The sequence below is a fragment of the Cicer arietinum genome, chromosome 5 (genome assembly GCF_000331145.2).
Source record: "Cicer arietinum cultivar CDC Frontier isolate Library 1 chromosome 5, Cicar.CDCFrontier_v2.0, whole genome shotgun sequence".
In the NCBI taxonomy this organism is placed as follows: Eukaryota; Viridiplantae; Streptophyta; class Magnoliopsida; order Fabales; family Fabaceae; genus Cicer; species Cicer arietinum.
In genome coordinates this window covers 60,892,953-60,908,961 of record NC_021164.2, presented here as the reverse complement: position 1 = coordinate 60,908,961, position 16,009 = coordinate 60,892,953, and the positions used below count along the sequence as shown (strand labels likewise).

Sequence of the window (16,009 nt, the reverse complement as noted above, 5' to 3'; positions counted from 1 at the left end):
CATTAAATTACCATCAATGTTTGGCAAGATTTACTAAACTTTCTTCAACCTTAGCACAATAAGATTAGCCAATAGTTCTCTTTGATTTCCCTTTACACGTGAGTGTTATTCTTCTCCACTCATTTCAAAAGACAACCATTTGAAGTGATATTTACACTAACGAGTATATCACCAAATTAATTTCTCACTTTGTAGGGTGTTATCATTTAAATGTTTGTAATATTTATCCTTTCATTTATGTCGGTTAACTAACACTGTAAAACTGATTAATAAATACAATAATTTAAATAAATTTATTATTAAAATAATAAGATCATAAATTAATTATTTCTCTAGCAAAAATAACAACATACTACTAACATTAATCATTTAAAAAAAAATATTCGATTAAAATTTAGATATATAAAATTTATGTTACATATTTTGTTGAACAACTATGAAAAAATATGAACAACTATGAATTTATACTACTAAACTATAATAAAATTAATACAACAAGCTCTATATACAGATAAACTATCTACTATCGAATGATAAACTAACTAATCTCGAATATACAAACTCTAACACCCTAGTTATCAATTCAACTACTAACTATTAACAAAAATTTTCATGTTAACCATTGATATATGATATAGTGTGATACTATTATTTAATTAATATGCGTATTTTTTTTAGGAGTAACACATGTTTAAACATAAAAAAAAATTGATGTATTCTTCAAAAAGAAAGTTTTCAAACAAGATGAAAATCGTAAAATAGACATATTTGATTTGATTGAATTGTGTGAAGTTCTAAAAACGTGTGTGAATTGTGTGACTTGTGAAAATTGTGAAACTTGTCATAATTGAAATTCTAATTTTTTTTAACTTGTCTACTATGTATGAATTGTGTGAAACTTAAAAAAAAATATATGACTTTTAAGAATTTTATTTATAATATTTTAGTTAATATTTGTCGCTACCCGGATTACCCCGATATTTTGTGCATGATCCGCCACTATGTATGTATATTTTATTAGAATGTGTAAAATAAAATATTATATTTGAATAATATTATTTAATCTTTGAAAATATTTTATAATAAATTTTTAAATATTTTGATACTTTAATATTAATCTTAGTAAAACAATGAATGAGTACTCTCTCGTACGAATGCACAAATATAATATTAGCTTTTCTATAAAAAAGATTAAAGAGGTTCTTAAAAAAATAATAAAATGAAAAAAATTTCAAAAAAAATTATTATATAATTAAATCAACTCATTTAATACGATAATTTTAGATAATATAATAATTATTACAAAAAATTTCTCTATAATTTCATATATATATACTTTTATTCCTACATCTAAACTTATCTATTTTATCTTTTTTTTATTTTAAAAATAAAATACTTATTCTTTTTATCCTTATTAAATTTAATTTGAGTTATAGAAAACTTGAAAAAAACACAAACAAATTTGATTTTTTTATTTAAAAAAACACGTGTTCCAGAAATTTTTGTTTCAGATAACCTTTTTCAAAATTTTCAAAATACAAATATGTACTATAAAACATAAAGTTTGATTTTTTAAAATAAAAATAATAAAATTGAATATTTATTAAAATAGAGGATAGAAATATAAATATGAAATAATTTTTTTTTAATTATTACATTGATTCAATATACTTCTTCAGTCAAAAAATAATTGTAGTATTTTAGCGCTTCACATAATTTACAAAAATATGATAAATGAAATAGAGAAGAGAATCATTTGAAGAAACTACCATTACAAACTATTGGTTGATTCTAATTGCTATAAATATAAAGTTGAGAGATAATAAATTAAGAGAAATGCATATAATATTAATTAAATAACATAATTAGTAAAAATAAATTAAAGTTGCACTAGAAATAAAAAATGACAATTACTTTAGGACAATTTTTTCTTATAAATATGACAATTATTATGAGACGAAAAAAAATAATATTTATGTTTACTTTAGTGCATTATTTTTATAATACATAAAATATTTTAACTTTGCAACAAGGAAAAAACTATGCACTGCAATGTAAATTAATATTACATTTAAAGTTAATAAAAATTGTTAATTTTATTATTTTTACACGTGATTGTAACTTCCATCTTAAAATAACTATTTAATTAATGACTTATGTTAATTTAACCGTCGATATAAAATTATTTATACCATAAATATCTATTAAACTTTTGCAAGTATTATATATTGAGAAGAAGATTTTAAAACAATTATATTAGTTGTTTGTTTGTTTATTAAATTCATTCTCTATTGATATTATTTAGTTTCATTTTTGAAAGGAGATAAAAAATATTTACTGTACCCTTTATTTGATAATATTAATTATTATATTTCTTATAAAAAGACATAAAAATTGAGATTAAATTTTGTCAAAGATAATGTAATTAATATTAAATTTTCAAACCTCCAATTTTTTGAATTACTATTACTTTCTAGATACACAATCTGTCTCATATATAAATAAATTTTATTTTTTAAGTACCATTCATAAAGTAATTTAGTAATTTTTTTGGGTTAAAAAGTAATTGAGTCAAACAAATAATATTTTATGACTTCCGTATTTAATACTTTTTGTGTGACATTTAAATTTTTATAATGTATTTATTGCTATTTTTTCTAGATATACATTCTCATTTATATCTAATTATATTTTATATTTTAAAAATTATTCATAAAGGAATTGAGTGAAAAGAATCACCTAATATAACTTCAATATTTTTTGGTTTTTGTGGGGTAATTTTAAATATTTTTTTGACCAAAGGTATTTTTAAACATTTGTTACCTTCATTTTTGAATTTTCCAATTTTAAATTCTATAAAATCTTTTTTTTTTTTTTAATTTCACCACAAATGGAAAATGTGAAAGAAATTTATAATTAAATTTCTTTTTTCACACATACTAATTAAATCCCAAGATTTCGTTCATGAATCTAAACCTAAAGATTTTTAAATTTTATTACTTTAATTAAAATAAAAAAAGCTGGTCATGATCTGAAAGGTTGTCTAACCTAATTTAATTCAATGTACATAAATTATCATTTAATATTCTGAATCGTTGTAATTATACATAAAAAACTCAAATTTTAATGCCATAAAAAAGACTCCATTTTTATTTTTTAATTTATATATAATTCTTTTTAATAAAATAATAATAAAAAATTGAAAAAACATTAAAACGTATATGGATAGTTGAAGGCTATTTAGAAGAGAAGCTTTCATTCACGCTCTGCAGCAATTCACTTCCTTCCCCTCAATTCAAGATTCAGTTTCAGTTTTCAATTCTCTCTATTTTCACTCTCACGGTGGCCAACCGTTACGGTTATGGCGGCCACCTCTGAATCCATCAACGAAAACACCTTTTCTCTTCCGGTTATTGACCTCCGTCTTATCTCTCAACCCGAACTATTCACTATCTCCCTTTCTCACGATACCGCTCGTAACCGTCGCATCGACGACGATACCGTTATCCCTAAAATCGACCGTTCCGTTTTTAATGAGTCCGCCGGTAGTCGAAAACAAACGTTCTCTCGTCTCCGACTCCGTGATAACAACAAACAATACTCTTCCGTTCCCGTAACCGTTCCCGTTCCCGCTCCTGTTTCCGTTTCTTCGTCCTCTTCCTCTCACATTCCCGCCGACGAAGAGAATTCTCGAATAATCGATCTTCTTCAACAGCTATTCGGCGTTGAAGGCCTTCGTGGCGCCAATGATGATCGGCTCGTTCCGGTTCCGGTTGAATTTAAACAACCGGATATTGAATTAACGCCTCTATTTGCTCAGGAAGCTACAATCGAAGGTGTTGATGGCAGCCAGAAGAAACGGAAGCGCGGGCGGCCGCGCAGAAGCGAGACTCCGGTGCCGATGGCAAGTGTAGTCGTTGGTAAGGTTAAGGAAAATGCGGTGGAAACGGTGGAAGAAATGGCGGTGGAAAGTGTTAATAAGAAGAATGTGGAAAATTTTGAGGAGAAGAAGGGTTTTGTTTTGGATGATGTTGGAGATCCGTTTGTTGAGGAATTGATAGGGAGGACACAGGGGATGAATACGGAGCCTCAGTTGTTGGAGTTTTTGGAGGGTTTGAATGGTGTTTGGGGGAGTGATAGGAAGAAGAGGAGGATTGTTGATGCTAATGCTCTCTGTGATTTGTTGCCAACTGGTTGGAAGCTTGTGCTTACTCTTATGAGGAGGGGGACTCGTGCTTATGTGGTTTGTCGCCGTTACGTAAGGTTTTTCTCTTTTTCTCTTTATCTGATTGCCTGCAATTATTATTTTTCATTGTATTTTATTCATTTTTATATTTTGAATTCAATGGTTGATTATTTAGAACAATGCATTTGCTTTTGCTGTTTCTGTTTCTTTGTTTATGTGATTGTGATTGTGAAATTGCAATAGTTGTGCAGTGTTTCTGTGTTTGAAAAATTAGTGTTTCTTTACTAAAGACTTAAATAAACTATGACAGATGATATCTGCCTCTGAGTTCAGGTCTTCCCGCCTGAATTGTTTATACCCTTATAAGAGTTGGCTTTATTTGTGAATGAAAGATTGTGCTAATATAGTTTCTCTCACACCTTTTATTTACATATGATATTTCTTTGTCCCTCTAGTTTGGGGAAACTCTTTGACAGTAGCATGTTCTATAGTTTTAGAGAGAGATCATAAGTTCAAAATAAGTTGTACCTAGAAATATCAACTGGAAATTAGGAGCTTATTTAATTGGAAAAGAACCCTATTATGTGTGTTAAGTTTATAACTAGATTTAACTTAAATATCAGAGTTGAATAGTATGGTCAAAGGCAAGCCTAAGTTACAGAGTAAAGAAGCTAGAGGGTGTTGGTGCCTTTTGTTGCTATGTAAGTGCCTTCATGAGGAATGGTAAATTAAGATCCGACAACGCCATGTCAACTGCGATGCTGAAGGCGCAAAACTGGCAGGACGTTAAAAATTGGAATCTAACAATTTAGTAGCTTTAGACATTGTAAATTGAATAAGCTTCCCCTTTTACTAGTAATGGTTTTAGTTGTTAGTTCATTTATATGGAAAATCAATGCAAAGTAGTTAAACGTTTTACTATTTCCTTGTTCTATTGTTAACACGTTTCTTTAATAACAGTGTGCTTTTTGGCGACTCTTTCCTTGATAACCATAGTTGTTATATATGGAACCCGTTACCACTAAGCAAGGGCATTGGGTCAGTGGCTCATTATTTCAACCAGGAAGACCCTTGCAAAATCAAATAAAATAAGAAATAAATCTTCAATTTAATTAAAAGATAAATGAAGGATGAAAATATTTAGCTCCAATAAGTTCAGAACATAAATTTAAAAAATTGAAATACAACTAAGCACATCAATATATACTTTTTTCTTTTTACCTTCTAAGTTCGATTGACTTTAAGATTATGTTATTTGTTTGCTATAATATAATAGAAGGATAAGCATTGATACCTTACTTGAGATAAAAGTTAAAATGGAACATGCAAGTTTATTGATGCCTGCGTGAGAGTTGTAACTACTTGTGGAGTTGTGTGAAGAGAAGCGAATAAAGAGAGACATGGATTTCAGCACGCAAATAAGGAACATCTTGAATTCTTCTTTTCTTAATAAAAGAAATTAAATCAGATCAAATATAGTACAGAATCTTAGGATGATGTTTTGAGTTCATGGATTTCTAATAGAGATCCCTTGATTGCGGCAAGATCTGTTGTTTGTGCCTGCTCAAGATTGCTTAATTTAATTTTGTTTGTATTTTATTTTATATTTTTTCAATTTCGATTAAATTTCCCTTTCTAAATCAAATGAGAATCTGTTGTCTCATAAGGAACAAAAAAGCAGTTAACTTTTCAGTCCATATCAAATATCATTTTTACTAGCGTAGTTATAAAACTCGGACTGGACATTTAAACAAGTGAACTTGATCCTACTTACCAATTAGATAGCATATGCATGCAATCCAGTAGAAACAAGTTTAAGATGTCCAAGTTTTGAAAAACTGAATGAATCGGCGAATCCTCAGTGAACTAATCAAGTTAGTTGAAAAGTGTTTTGAGTTCCACATCAACTATTGGCTATTATTATTTGTGTTGGGATCTTATGCAAAATCCTTACTTTGATTCCATCCAGCCCTGATGGACGTCCTTTTGAGTCATACAAAGACGCTTCTTTGTCCAGTGTTCAAGATGCCTCTTTGTCTAGTGTTCAAGACACTTATTTGTCCGGTGTTCAAGACATAAGCCACTTAAATGGTAGTCATCAGCTTTCCAGTAATACCAATATGGCACCTCAAAGTGTAAGCTAATATTTCTAACTTTTATTTCTTTTTCTTTTTCAATAACAAAAGGAACATGTTTCATTTTTTCTTCTTTTTATACATGTAGCAGAGTGTTGGTCACGCCCCTACAGGCGGCTTGGAGATTAATGCCCATGCAAGTTCTCATCATGAGAAGCATGCCACCATATCATCATCAATTGGAACTGAAAAGCTGGACACTTTTGATGCGAATTTCAATAGTAGCCTTGCTCTGGATTGTAAATTAGGAGATACAAGTGGAGCCATCAAAGTCTCTGACCATCAAGTGGATGATAAGCAACCACTGAAGGCGGATAAGAATGTACGTAATGCAGAGTTGGTTGGTGCTAGGGATGCTGCATGCAATCTATATATTCCTTCGGTTTTCACAGCTCCTATCTCCAATAATAGTTGTGGTATTGATAATTTTTCTGAAGGAAGTGCTGTGACATGCATAAAAGGTGGCGTTGGTATTTTTGATAGCCAGGATAAAAGTACTGGTCATGACACTGTACCCTATGGAAATGAGCGAGTACATGTTGGTGCCAATGGGATCGGGCATTCCGTCTCATTAGTGGAAGACCACATTCCGAAAATAGGTTCTGAAGGGAAAGTAGTTCTTGGTAGCAATTTAGAGGATATACATTCTATCAGCTCACTGGCGGATATTGAGAAAAATGATGGAAAGCTAGTTAAGGATGACAGTCAACAAATTGTTTCTGCTGAGGGAAATTTCTTTTATAATGATTTACCTAACTCATCCATTAATGAGAGAATGTGGGATCACAGTGAATACATTAGTAATAATTCTTTTAATGCTTGGCCACAAGATGCATCTGAGTCTTGTGGAGTTGATTTTACTCCCAATCTTTATGTAGCTAACGATGTTAGTGATAATCATGTTCTTCCAATGGATGAAGTTGCGACAAGCTGTTTACAGAAAAAGAGTAACATGAATGATCAAACTTGCACAATGGACAATATGTTGCACAGAAGTTCTGAAAGTAACATATTTACTTCAACTGGGAATCAGCACCCTTCTGCTTTTCATGATAATATGAATAACATCTCAGGCGGAACCTTTGGTCCACTCAAACATGTTGATGCTGGTTGCATGAAACCTCAGTTAGGCATTGTTTCTGGCAGTGATGTTGCAATAAATGCATATGCATCTCCTAGAGTCATGCAGGGGAAATCACAATCTGTTCCTACTGGTGGAAGTATGTTAAACCAGTTTGACAAGCCAAATGATGGTGTTAATAAAGAAAATAAATCTTGCTTATCTGAAATGGCTAAGAGTGAAAATGAAATATTCCAAACTGACTCTATGGATATGCCCAAATTCCGGTAGCAGCCAAATAGATTCAGATTTGGTGAGAAATGCAATGCATGAAACAATTTCAAAATAAAACATGTATGGAAGTTTGCAGAGTGCCCTGGTAACCATAAGGCTGCTTGTATATTCTCAATTTCCTTTTCAAGATGATAGGATAGAAAAGGTAATATTTACAGTATAACAGAAAATATTTTCTGCCGAATGCTTGATTTGTTTCAAAGGATTCATGTATGCCTCTGTTAAGTGATTTGAAATTCATGATGAAATGAAAGTTATTTTCTTTTATTCTGAATTTTGGAAAGTTTGTCTGAAAGTAGCTTGCCATTGTAGTACTTATTGTTCCTTTTTCTACAGCTAGCTTTAAAACATGTTCGCATAAAATATACGGAAAGAAATATTTTTGAATCGATGGATTTTGTACATTTAAAATGAAATGATTGGTTAAGGCTTTTTACTGAGATTATATCCTAGTGCTTATGAGTTGCTAATATTTCTTAAACATGCTTTTTTTTTTTAATCTTGTTATCAGTTTTTTCTTGTGTGCTTTATTGATTGGAATAAAGTTCAAGTCAATAATGATGTCCTTGGGTATTGAAAACCTGAAATGTGTGATGATCGAGCATATAGTGAAAGTTGCAGTAGGACTATTGTAGCTATATAGTGGGTGGAAAATCAAGAATTAGCCTTAATTCATATTATAGTACCTTGTGTTGCTTTTGAGGGAAGGTGCAGTTGGGTTGCTGTATAAGTTTCTCACCTCATGTTTTTTTTGGAGGATTGCATTTTACTATCACCTAATTTATTTGTGAATGGGAGTAACATATTTTAAGATCATGTGTTGAAAATGACTGTGGAAAGCCATAATTATTTGTTGTGCATCAGTTAAATTTTAGACAATTGTGCTTATGAACCTTAACTTGAATTAAGTCTTGTTCTTTTGCTATATAGTTATTCTTGTTCTCTACTAGTGCATGCTTTACCTTTGAAGCTCATAATATCTCCGTGTTCCTTCTATACTGATTTTTCTTGTATTTTGGGACAAAACAGACATGCTTGAAGGCAACACAATTTTGTTAATATATATTCAGCTGATCGTGCTGGTGGCTTCTCAATTCCAGAGGTTACTGTGCAGGTTCTGGTGTGACGATTCTCTTGTTCTTGCCAGAGCTCAGATGCCTCCTTTTTTTTTTTTTTTTTTGTATTTTACAATTAAAAGAAAACTTTAGGTCCATTTTAGTTCAGAACATTCTTTTTATATGGTATACCCATACATTGAATTTTTGGTTTGTCCTTCAAATGAAGAAAGAACTATTTTTTCCCCCTAATTTCAAAATTGGAAAGTCATACCAGGTGTTGATTTTCGCCTTTGACGTGAATCTGCCTGTTTGCACTATCGTCATTGATATTGTTTTATTTGGGCTCCCCTATCTAATGCTTAGTGATTGTTTACTTATTTGCCGTCTCGTGAATTACTCCATCGCAATTTAGTATTTTTCACTTTTGTCATGATAGACAGCTACTTGCATTTTAGCTCTATGTATAAAATATAACTTGCTAAACTATCTATCCCATCAGAAGAGGGCGGGTTATAGAATAGATTACCTGTGAAGTAGTGGTCCATGTTTTCGAACTGCTAGTTTAAACAGGTTCAAAATACTATCATTCGTCTATTACACCAAGTTTCTGTCTCTCGTCTCTATGGTCTTCCCCTCCTTTGAAGTGTGTATGCCCTCTGTACTTTTTTGTCCTACAGAGACCAATTCTTCACCCCATCAGAGCTCACTAACTAGAAAGAGATGCACCACCGATTGGTCTAGTAGTGGCTCATAAACATATGATCTTCAATGTCTTCACCCTCGCGTGGCAGTAGGTTTGACCCTGTATGCAATTATTAACTTATTATGGCTTGTTCTTTCCTTATCAGAATCCAGTAACTTTATAACCCTTTCTGTTTTTAACTTTTGTGTTTGTCCACACAAATGTAGACTTCCTATCTCAGTCATTCAAGAATGATCCCTCTCGCAACATAGCATTGTAGATGCTCATTGCCGGCTCATCCACCATATGACCTCTCTGTGTTTTTCCTCGATTCGAATGACACAAGTGTGAATGACTGCTGCTACTGAGATCCAAATTAGTAGCTATGTTGGGTGGTTGTGAATAGGTGGGACTATGGAGGTGGTTTAGTGGATAAAGAGATTGGAGTGATAAGAGGATTTGCTGGCTTGAGAGAAGGATATAGAAATTGAAGTGGTAAAGATGTCATACCTTCAGTAACAAAATTCACATTTGCAATATAAAAATAATGGAGTTATGTATTTTGCTGTCGTAGAGGTTTGTTGACATAGAGCCGTTTCGATTTCACCCAATGTAAATTTGATTAGGATCTTTTTTCAGAAAGTAATATTTTTCGGAAGAACCTTAATTAATTAAAGGAACAACAAATTTCAAATCTCTAATTCCTACCTTTACCTTTGTTTTGTAATAATCTTTTCTTGAAGAGAGAACATTCAAAAACGACTTAAAGGAATAATACTTTATATGCCAAAACAAATGAAATGCTAGATTCCTTGTAACTACTGTTTCTAACAACAGTTTGGTCTAGAGGGTGAAGGAAGGGGTTGACGTAGTAGGACGAAGAGGGAGAAAGGAAGAGGTAAAATTTCAGTGGAGAGGGTACAACATTACATCTCTTGAAACTGCAATAACTAACTGTATAAAAACTATAATTTTGATTAATCTAAAGGGAGAAGCTTATAAAATTAATACATCAAAAGTGAATAGGTGAAAAGTTGATAAAATTAATAAATCAACGACGAATATTATAATCATTCACAATTGTTTATATAGTGCATATAATATTAATCATTGATTTAATTATTAATATGTTAGATATTATATACACCTTAGAGGTATCAAATTCAAAAAAATTGTAATATTGTTGTCATTTTTTTTCTTCTTAAGTTGGTAATGATGCTTGTTTATGCATTGTATTTATTTTATTTCACCTTAATTTTATCCTTTTAGATTTTCAAATAAATTTTTGTATAGAGGTAGTTTCTTTGGGTTTTGGCCTATATTCAACCTTTATCTTTACATATGCCAATGTCGAACTTTAAATAGCAGTGAAGATATTCATTTTCAAAATTTATTTGGTATTGACAAGTTGGAAAAGTAGCAAATCACGGTGATACACTGACACCACGGTCCACGGTCAAATGTTATTAGGATGTGAGAACAAAAAATTGGTACATTGTTGCGCTTTGTTTTGGCTTGTTCAATAGTGACAAAAAGTACAAACCACTTTTTTTTAGGGTACAAAAAGTACAAACCTAATACATATTCAGTTACCTTATTTGAACATTATATTTAATGAATCAGAACACTTCTTTTTATTAAGTCATATGTTGTTTCATTTTTTCGGAAAGGTAACTTTTCTACTTATTTATTTTAAGAATTTGAAGTGTTGCTTACAAGTGTTTTAAGGTCGATTTAAATAAAAATAAAGTAAAAGGAATTGAAGCTTTGAAAGAATGATTTTGAGAGACTATTTTTCTTTATTTACTATAAAAAACTCTTAATTTAGAGAATTCAAAAAATATATTCTATGAGAGTTTTGGAGGGACTAAATAATTTCTTCAATTATATTATTATAATATTCTAAAAATTAAAAATATAGTAATCCTAAGTATTATCTGGTTATTTTCTATAAAATAACTTTTTCAAATAAGATGAAATAGTTTTCTATATTCCATTTTCTCCCACTCAAAAAGAAAATAAAAAAGAAGATTTATGTAAAAAAAATCAATTTTAATTTTTTTAAAGTATTGAATGAACCACTTGCAAAATTATACTTTTAGATTTTATTTCTTAACAAGTGGAATATTAATTAGCATTTGCCTAAGTCAATCATGACTATAAGACCAATATTTGGTCTAAGATTTAGACACAGTTTAAACTTCTCTTTAAAGGTATATTTTGGACTAATTGATTTTGGATGCATTTATCCACAAATTTAATGTATATTATTGGGTGAATCACAACTATGAAAGATGGATATCAATAAAAACATTAACACATTGACATCAATGATAATTTATATAAAAAATAATAATTTTATAAAAATAATAATAATTAAGACATCAATAATAATTTATAAAAAAAATTAAATATATTCAAGATGATAGTATCATACTGATGTCCAACATCTACGAAATATAGAAATATATATAATTTGAATTTGTGGATTTTTTTTATTGAATTCTCATTTATTCATACACTTTGGTTTTACATTGCCATCCACTTTTTTTATTTTTTGTTATAAAATTTCAGTTATTTTAACAAACCATCCTACAATTAAGTTTGTTGTCCCCTTGCTAAAACTGCAAATAAATATTTAAATTATTGTTTAGGTGAAACCTTAAATAATCAATTATTAAACATTTGACTTATTTTTCAATACTTTTTCATAAAATTAAGAGATATCGAATGAGTATTGAAAATAAAGTCAGAGATTCGATATGTGCCACTAATATCTCCTTCTCCTCACTATAAAATCAACCATTAACATTCGCCTATAAAAACTAAAAATAAAAATTCATCATCATAAAATAAGATAAAGTAAATGGTCATATATTCACCAAATATGAGTTTTTTTGTAAAATAAAAAATTAAAAGCTCTGATGGAATTAGTTATAAAATATACAAAACTTATTTAATCTATGAAAAATATATAAAATATCAATTACATCCTACATAATATTAAATATAGGTCAAACTATTTATATTAAAAATAAATTTTACAAATATTTTTGTTCTTGTCAATAATTTTGTTTTGTTTTTGTCAAATCTCTCTTTTGTACGCTCATTATTCAAAATTATACTTTACCTCTCAAGGTATCTAATGTTGGCTTTGCTCTTTGAATAATTGTATAGTATATCACAAACAAAATAGATGAGTAAATATTGTGATTTATATATTTTTTTTAAATGCAAAATATTTAATGTGATTTATATTAATTTTTAGAATGTTAATATGTAGTTGATCTATCATGTAAATGACTTGAACAAATTAAGCTCAAAATGGTCGGAGGATTAAGTAGTTAGAGATTTAAATTTGGATTCTTCTTTATTAAAAACAGAAAAGAAAGAGGAAATAGATTCATCTATTCTTACAATATCATCCACACTCCATCTAATTCTAAAACACACACTAACATTCTTTTAAAGTTCAGATCAAATTGACAAACATTTATTCTCTTCATAACATCATTATTTATCCGGATAGCGTACTCAAAAGTGGGAGAAAAATGTTGCAAAAAATAATAGGCAAAGCTCGCGTATGAGGCGCAAAAAATATTGTCAATTCTTTTTAACAACATTTTTGTGTGTTTTAACAATATTTTTAAAATATTGTTAAAAAAAACTGTTGTAGTGTCCGTTGACATTTATGTGAATGTGTGCCTCAAATCATAAAGTTAGTTATACTTAAGAGTTGTTATAACTACATTTGGCCAAGTTAGTTATGACAAGGTGGTTATAGTTAGTTAAGTAAATGTCTTTAAATACTATAATTGTAAATGCATTGATGTAATTTAGTGGCAGATAAGCAATTGTTGTTGTAATAGTGAGAGCTGGAAAACTAAGAGAGAGACATATGCAATACATGATTCATAGAAAATCAGAGAGAGGAGATTAAAAGGAGAAAAGAAAGATTGAGAGAAATGCTAGTATTGCTGATTCATAAACAGTGATAGATACTAGGAGATCAATCTTGAGAAAACTTTAATCTTGTAAAGTTTCAATCATTAATAGTGAATTAATCTTGTTTGTTTGCCCGTGACGTAGGTCTCAACAATTGAGACCGAACACATAAATTTTTGGTGTTATTCTTCCTTTATCCTTCTTTATTTTCGTTTGCATTGATAGAGAAAACTGATTTTAGAAAACTGCAGAAAGGAAAACAGGTTTTACAAAACTGCAGAAAACGGAGAACGTTAATCAGTCTCCATTTTCTGGTTTTCTGTTTTTCTGAACATTCTCCGTTTTCGTTTTTTCTTTTGCAATTGTTTGTCTTCTATTTTGTTGGTTAATCTAAGTTGCAGATCCCAATTATTGTTTTAACAATTTAAATATGACAATGTGACTATTTAATTTTTGTTATAAATTCATTTTTAATATATGGATAGTAATTTTAATTTGCTTTCTCATTTTGAACAACAAAACATCACATTGAAATGTTGTTTATTTTAAGACAGTTACATGTTCATTTTACAAGTTGGCACCCAAAGTATTTCCTCAAATTCAAACGACAATTAGTGACGACGAAGTTAATCACTAGTGATGTAGGCGATGAGTAAAGGAAGAGAATAGCGCAAGATGGAGAAAGTTTATGTTTTGGGAGGAAATGCGAAAATGTTTCTAAGATCAAGTAACACGTTTTGCATTCTAATGTAACAGGATGGATAATTATAATTTAGATAAAAAAACTGAGAGGAGGAATCATAATTTCCCCAACGAACTAACAAAATTATTTTGCATATCCATTGAGTTTCACATAAATATTAGTAATGGTTTAGTAAAAAAAGAACCATAAATATTAGTCGTGGTTAATCATAGACAAATATTTTTTATTTGCAACATATTAAAAAATAGAATATTTCAATATAAATTAGTTATTTTATCTTCAACTCTAATTAATATTAATTTTTTTAAATAGACAAATTTAAAATTTTTGTTTAAAATCTATTTAATTAAAAAAATCATACAATATACCATTGAAAAAGCCTTTTAACTTATCAAATCGGTCTTATATAAATAATATTCTTTATTGTTATTATTTTTATATATTATATTTTGAACTTGAGGTTAATTGCTATGCGTAATTACGGTATAAAATTTTCTATTGTTATTATATCAAAATCATTTATAAATATGACTTTAAATATAATTTAAAAAAATTAAATATTTTTAATAATCTAATAATTATAATTGAGTGACATAAATAAATAAATAATAATTTTTTTCTAACAAAAAATAATAATTTTTTAAATTTTTGACAAGAAATAATGAGTGAATTTAGTTGTAGGGAATATAATAAAGAAGTCAATAAAATTAAGAGCAGCAACCAACCAACCAAAGATAGTGGTATTTATGTATCTATGTATCTAATATGATACACAGTTGAACGCAAAGCGACGAAGCCACACAAGACAGCACAACACATTATGTATTGAATTGAATATCTATTTGTAGCAGAAGCTGATTGGTAATGGTATGGTAAATGGTAATGCATCCATCGATCACACTCACTTCCACTAACCTCTTCAGATCAAGATTACCACCTTCCTCTCCTTCTACTTCTCCCAACAAACCAACACTCTTCATTATTTTTATTTTATTATTTTATTTTAAATTAAATTGAAAACCGTCCACTTAGGATTAGGCACGTCACATCCTGTTATCTCATCACCCTCTTTCTTTTCCTCTCGCTATCATTTTTCCCTCTTTCAAATCCAATTAGTGTTTCTATCTTCTCGTTCCCAATTTTCCTTTCATAATAATATTCTACAAGGGACGAGAATGAGGCTTTGGGGATCGGAGATCTTCTTCGCCATCTTGCTCTGTTGTGGGACCCTCTCTTGCACCGCTCAATCTCTCACCACCGCCACCAACGTTTGTCCCACGGAGTCTCTTTTGGATTTCATCTTAGGGTTTCCAGATTCCTCCTGTTCCCTATCTGATTCTCTTGGATCCATTCATTATATTGGTGTTACTGAGGTAACCCCTATATATTAAATATTAATTTTGTGATTATAAGTTTTGTCTATTTTTTTTTTTTTTTTTTTTTTTTTTTATGAATATGATTAACATTAGATTGCTATAGTTCTATGAATTAGCTCTATGTCATATTGGTAAACTGTTTGTGTCTAATTTATATTACGCGCAGTGTAGGGAGAGTGTGTTTTTGGTGATAATAGAATATAGAATAAGATTGCATTAAATAACTATGGTTTTTTTGTTTTTTTTTAATATACAGGGAGATGAGGTTTCTTTGCAGAAAGCACTGAATATGGTTCATAAGAATTACCATGAGTATGTGGCAGTGCTCTTCTATGCATCGTGGTGCCCTTTCTCTCGGATATTTAGACCGGTTTTTTCTGTCCTTTCTTCCTTATATCCTTCTATTCCTCATTTTGCTATTGAAGAATCATCTGTTAGGCCGAGGTTTGTGTCATCAGTTTTATGTTTTTGCTTTCATTTATTCAATCGTGGCTTCTTTCATTTCAATGCCAATTCCATAATTTCCATTCTGGCAGTACTTTATCGAAGTATGGTGTCCATGGTTTCCCT

The 16,009-nt window shown here is 29.7% G+C and overlaps 2 protein-coding genes across 3 annotated transcripts in view; both read left to right on the top strand.

Moving 5' to 3' along the window:
• Window positions 1-3,254: 3,254 nt before the first annotated feature.
• On the top strand, window positions 3,255-9,110 carry LOC101492327 (uncharacterized). Of its 2 annotated transcripts, none has more exons than XM_012715921.3 (4): window positions 3,255-4,263; window positions 6,156-6,321; window positions 6,413-7,820; window positions 8,705-9,110. In XM_012715921.3, the coding sequence occupies exons 1-3, from the start codon at window positions 3,362-3,364 to the stop codon at window positions 7,670-7,672; spliced, it is 2,328 nt and encodes a 775-aa protein (XP_012571375.1). In that variant the 5' UTR covers window positions 3,255-3,361; the 3' UTR covers window positions 7,673-7,820; window positions 8,705-9,110. The 2 variants fall into 2 exon arrangements, with proteins under 2 accessions (XP_012571375.1, XP_004500633.1); XM_004500576.4 differs by having other exon boundaries at window positions 6,410-7,820.
• Window positions 9,111-14,842: 5,732 nt separating this feature from the next.
• Window positions 14,843-16,009, top strand: part of LOC101491571 (5'-adenylylsulfate reductase-like 4) — a 3,626-nt gene continuing 2,459 nt past the window's right edge. Inside the window, exons 1-3 of the mRNA XM_073369008.1 lie at window positions 14,843-15,436; window positions 15,696-15,883; window positions 15,976-16,009. Coding sequence (XP_073225109.1) covers window positions 15,239-15,436; window positions 15,696-15,883; window positions 15,976-16,009 — 420 coding nt within the window. The 5' untranslated portion in view covers window positions 14,843-15,238. The remainder of the gene's footprint in view (window positions 15,437-15,695; window positions 15,884-15,975) is intronic.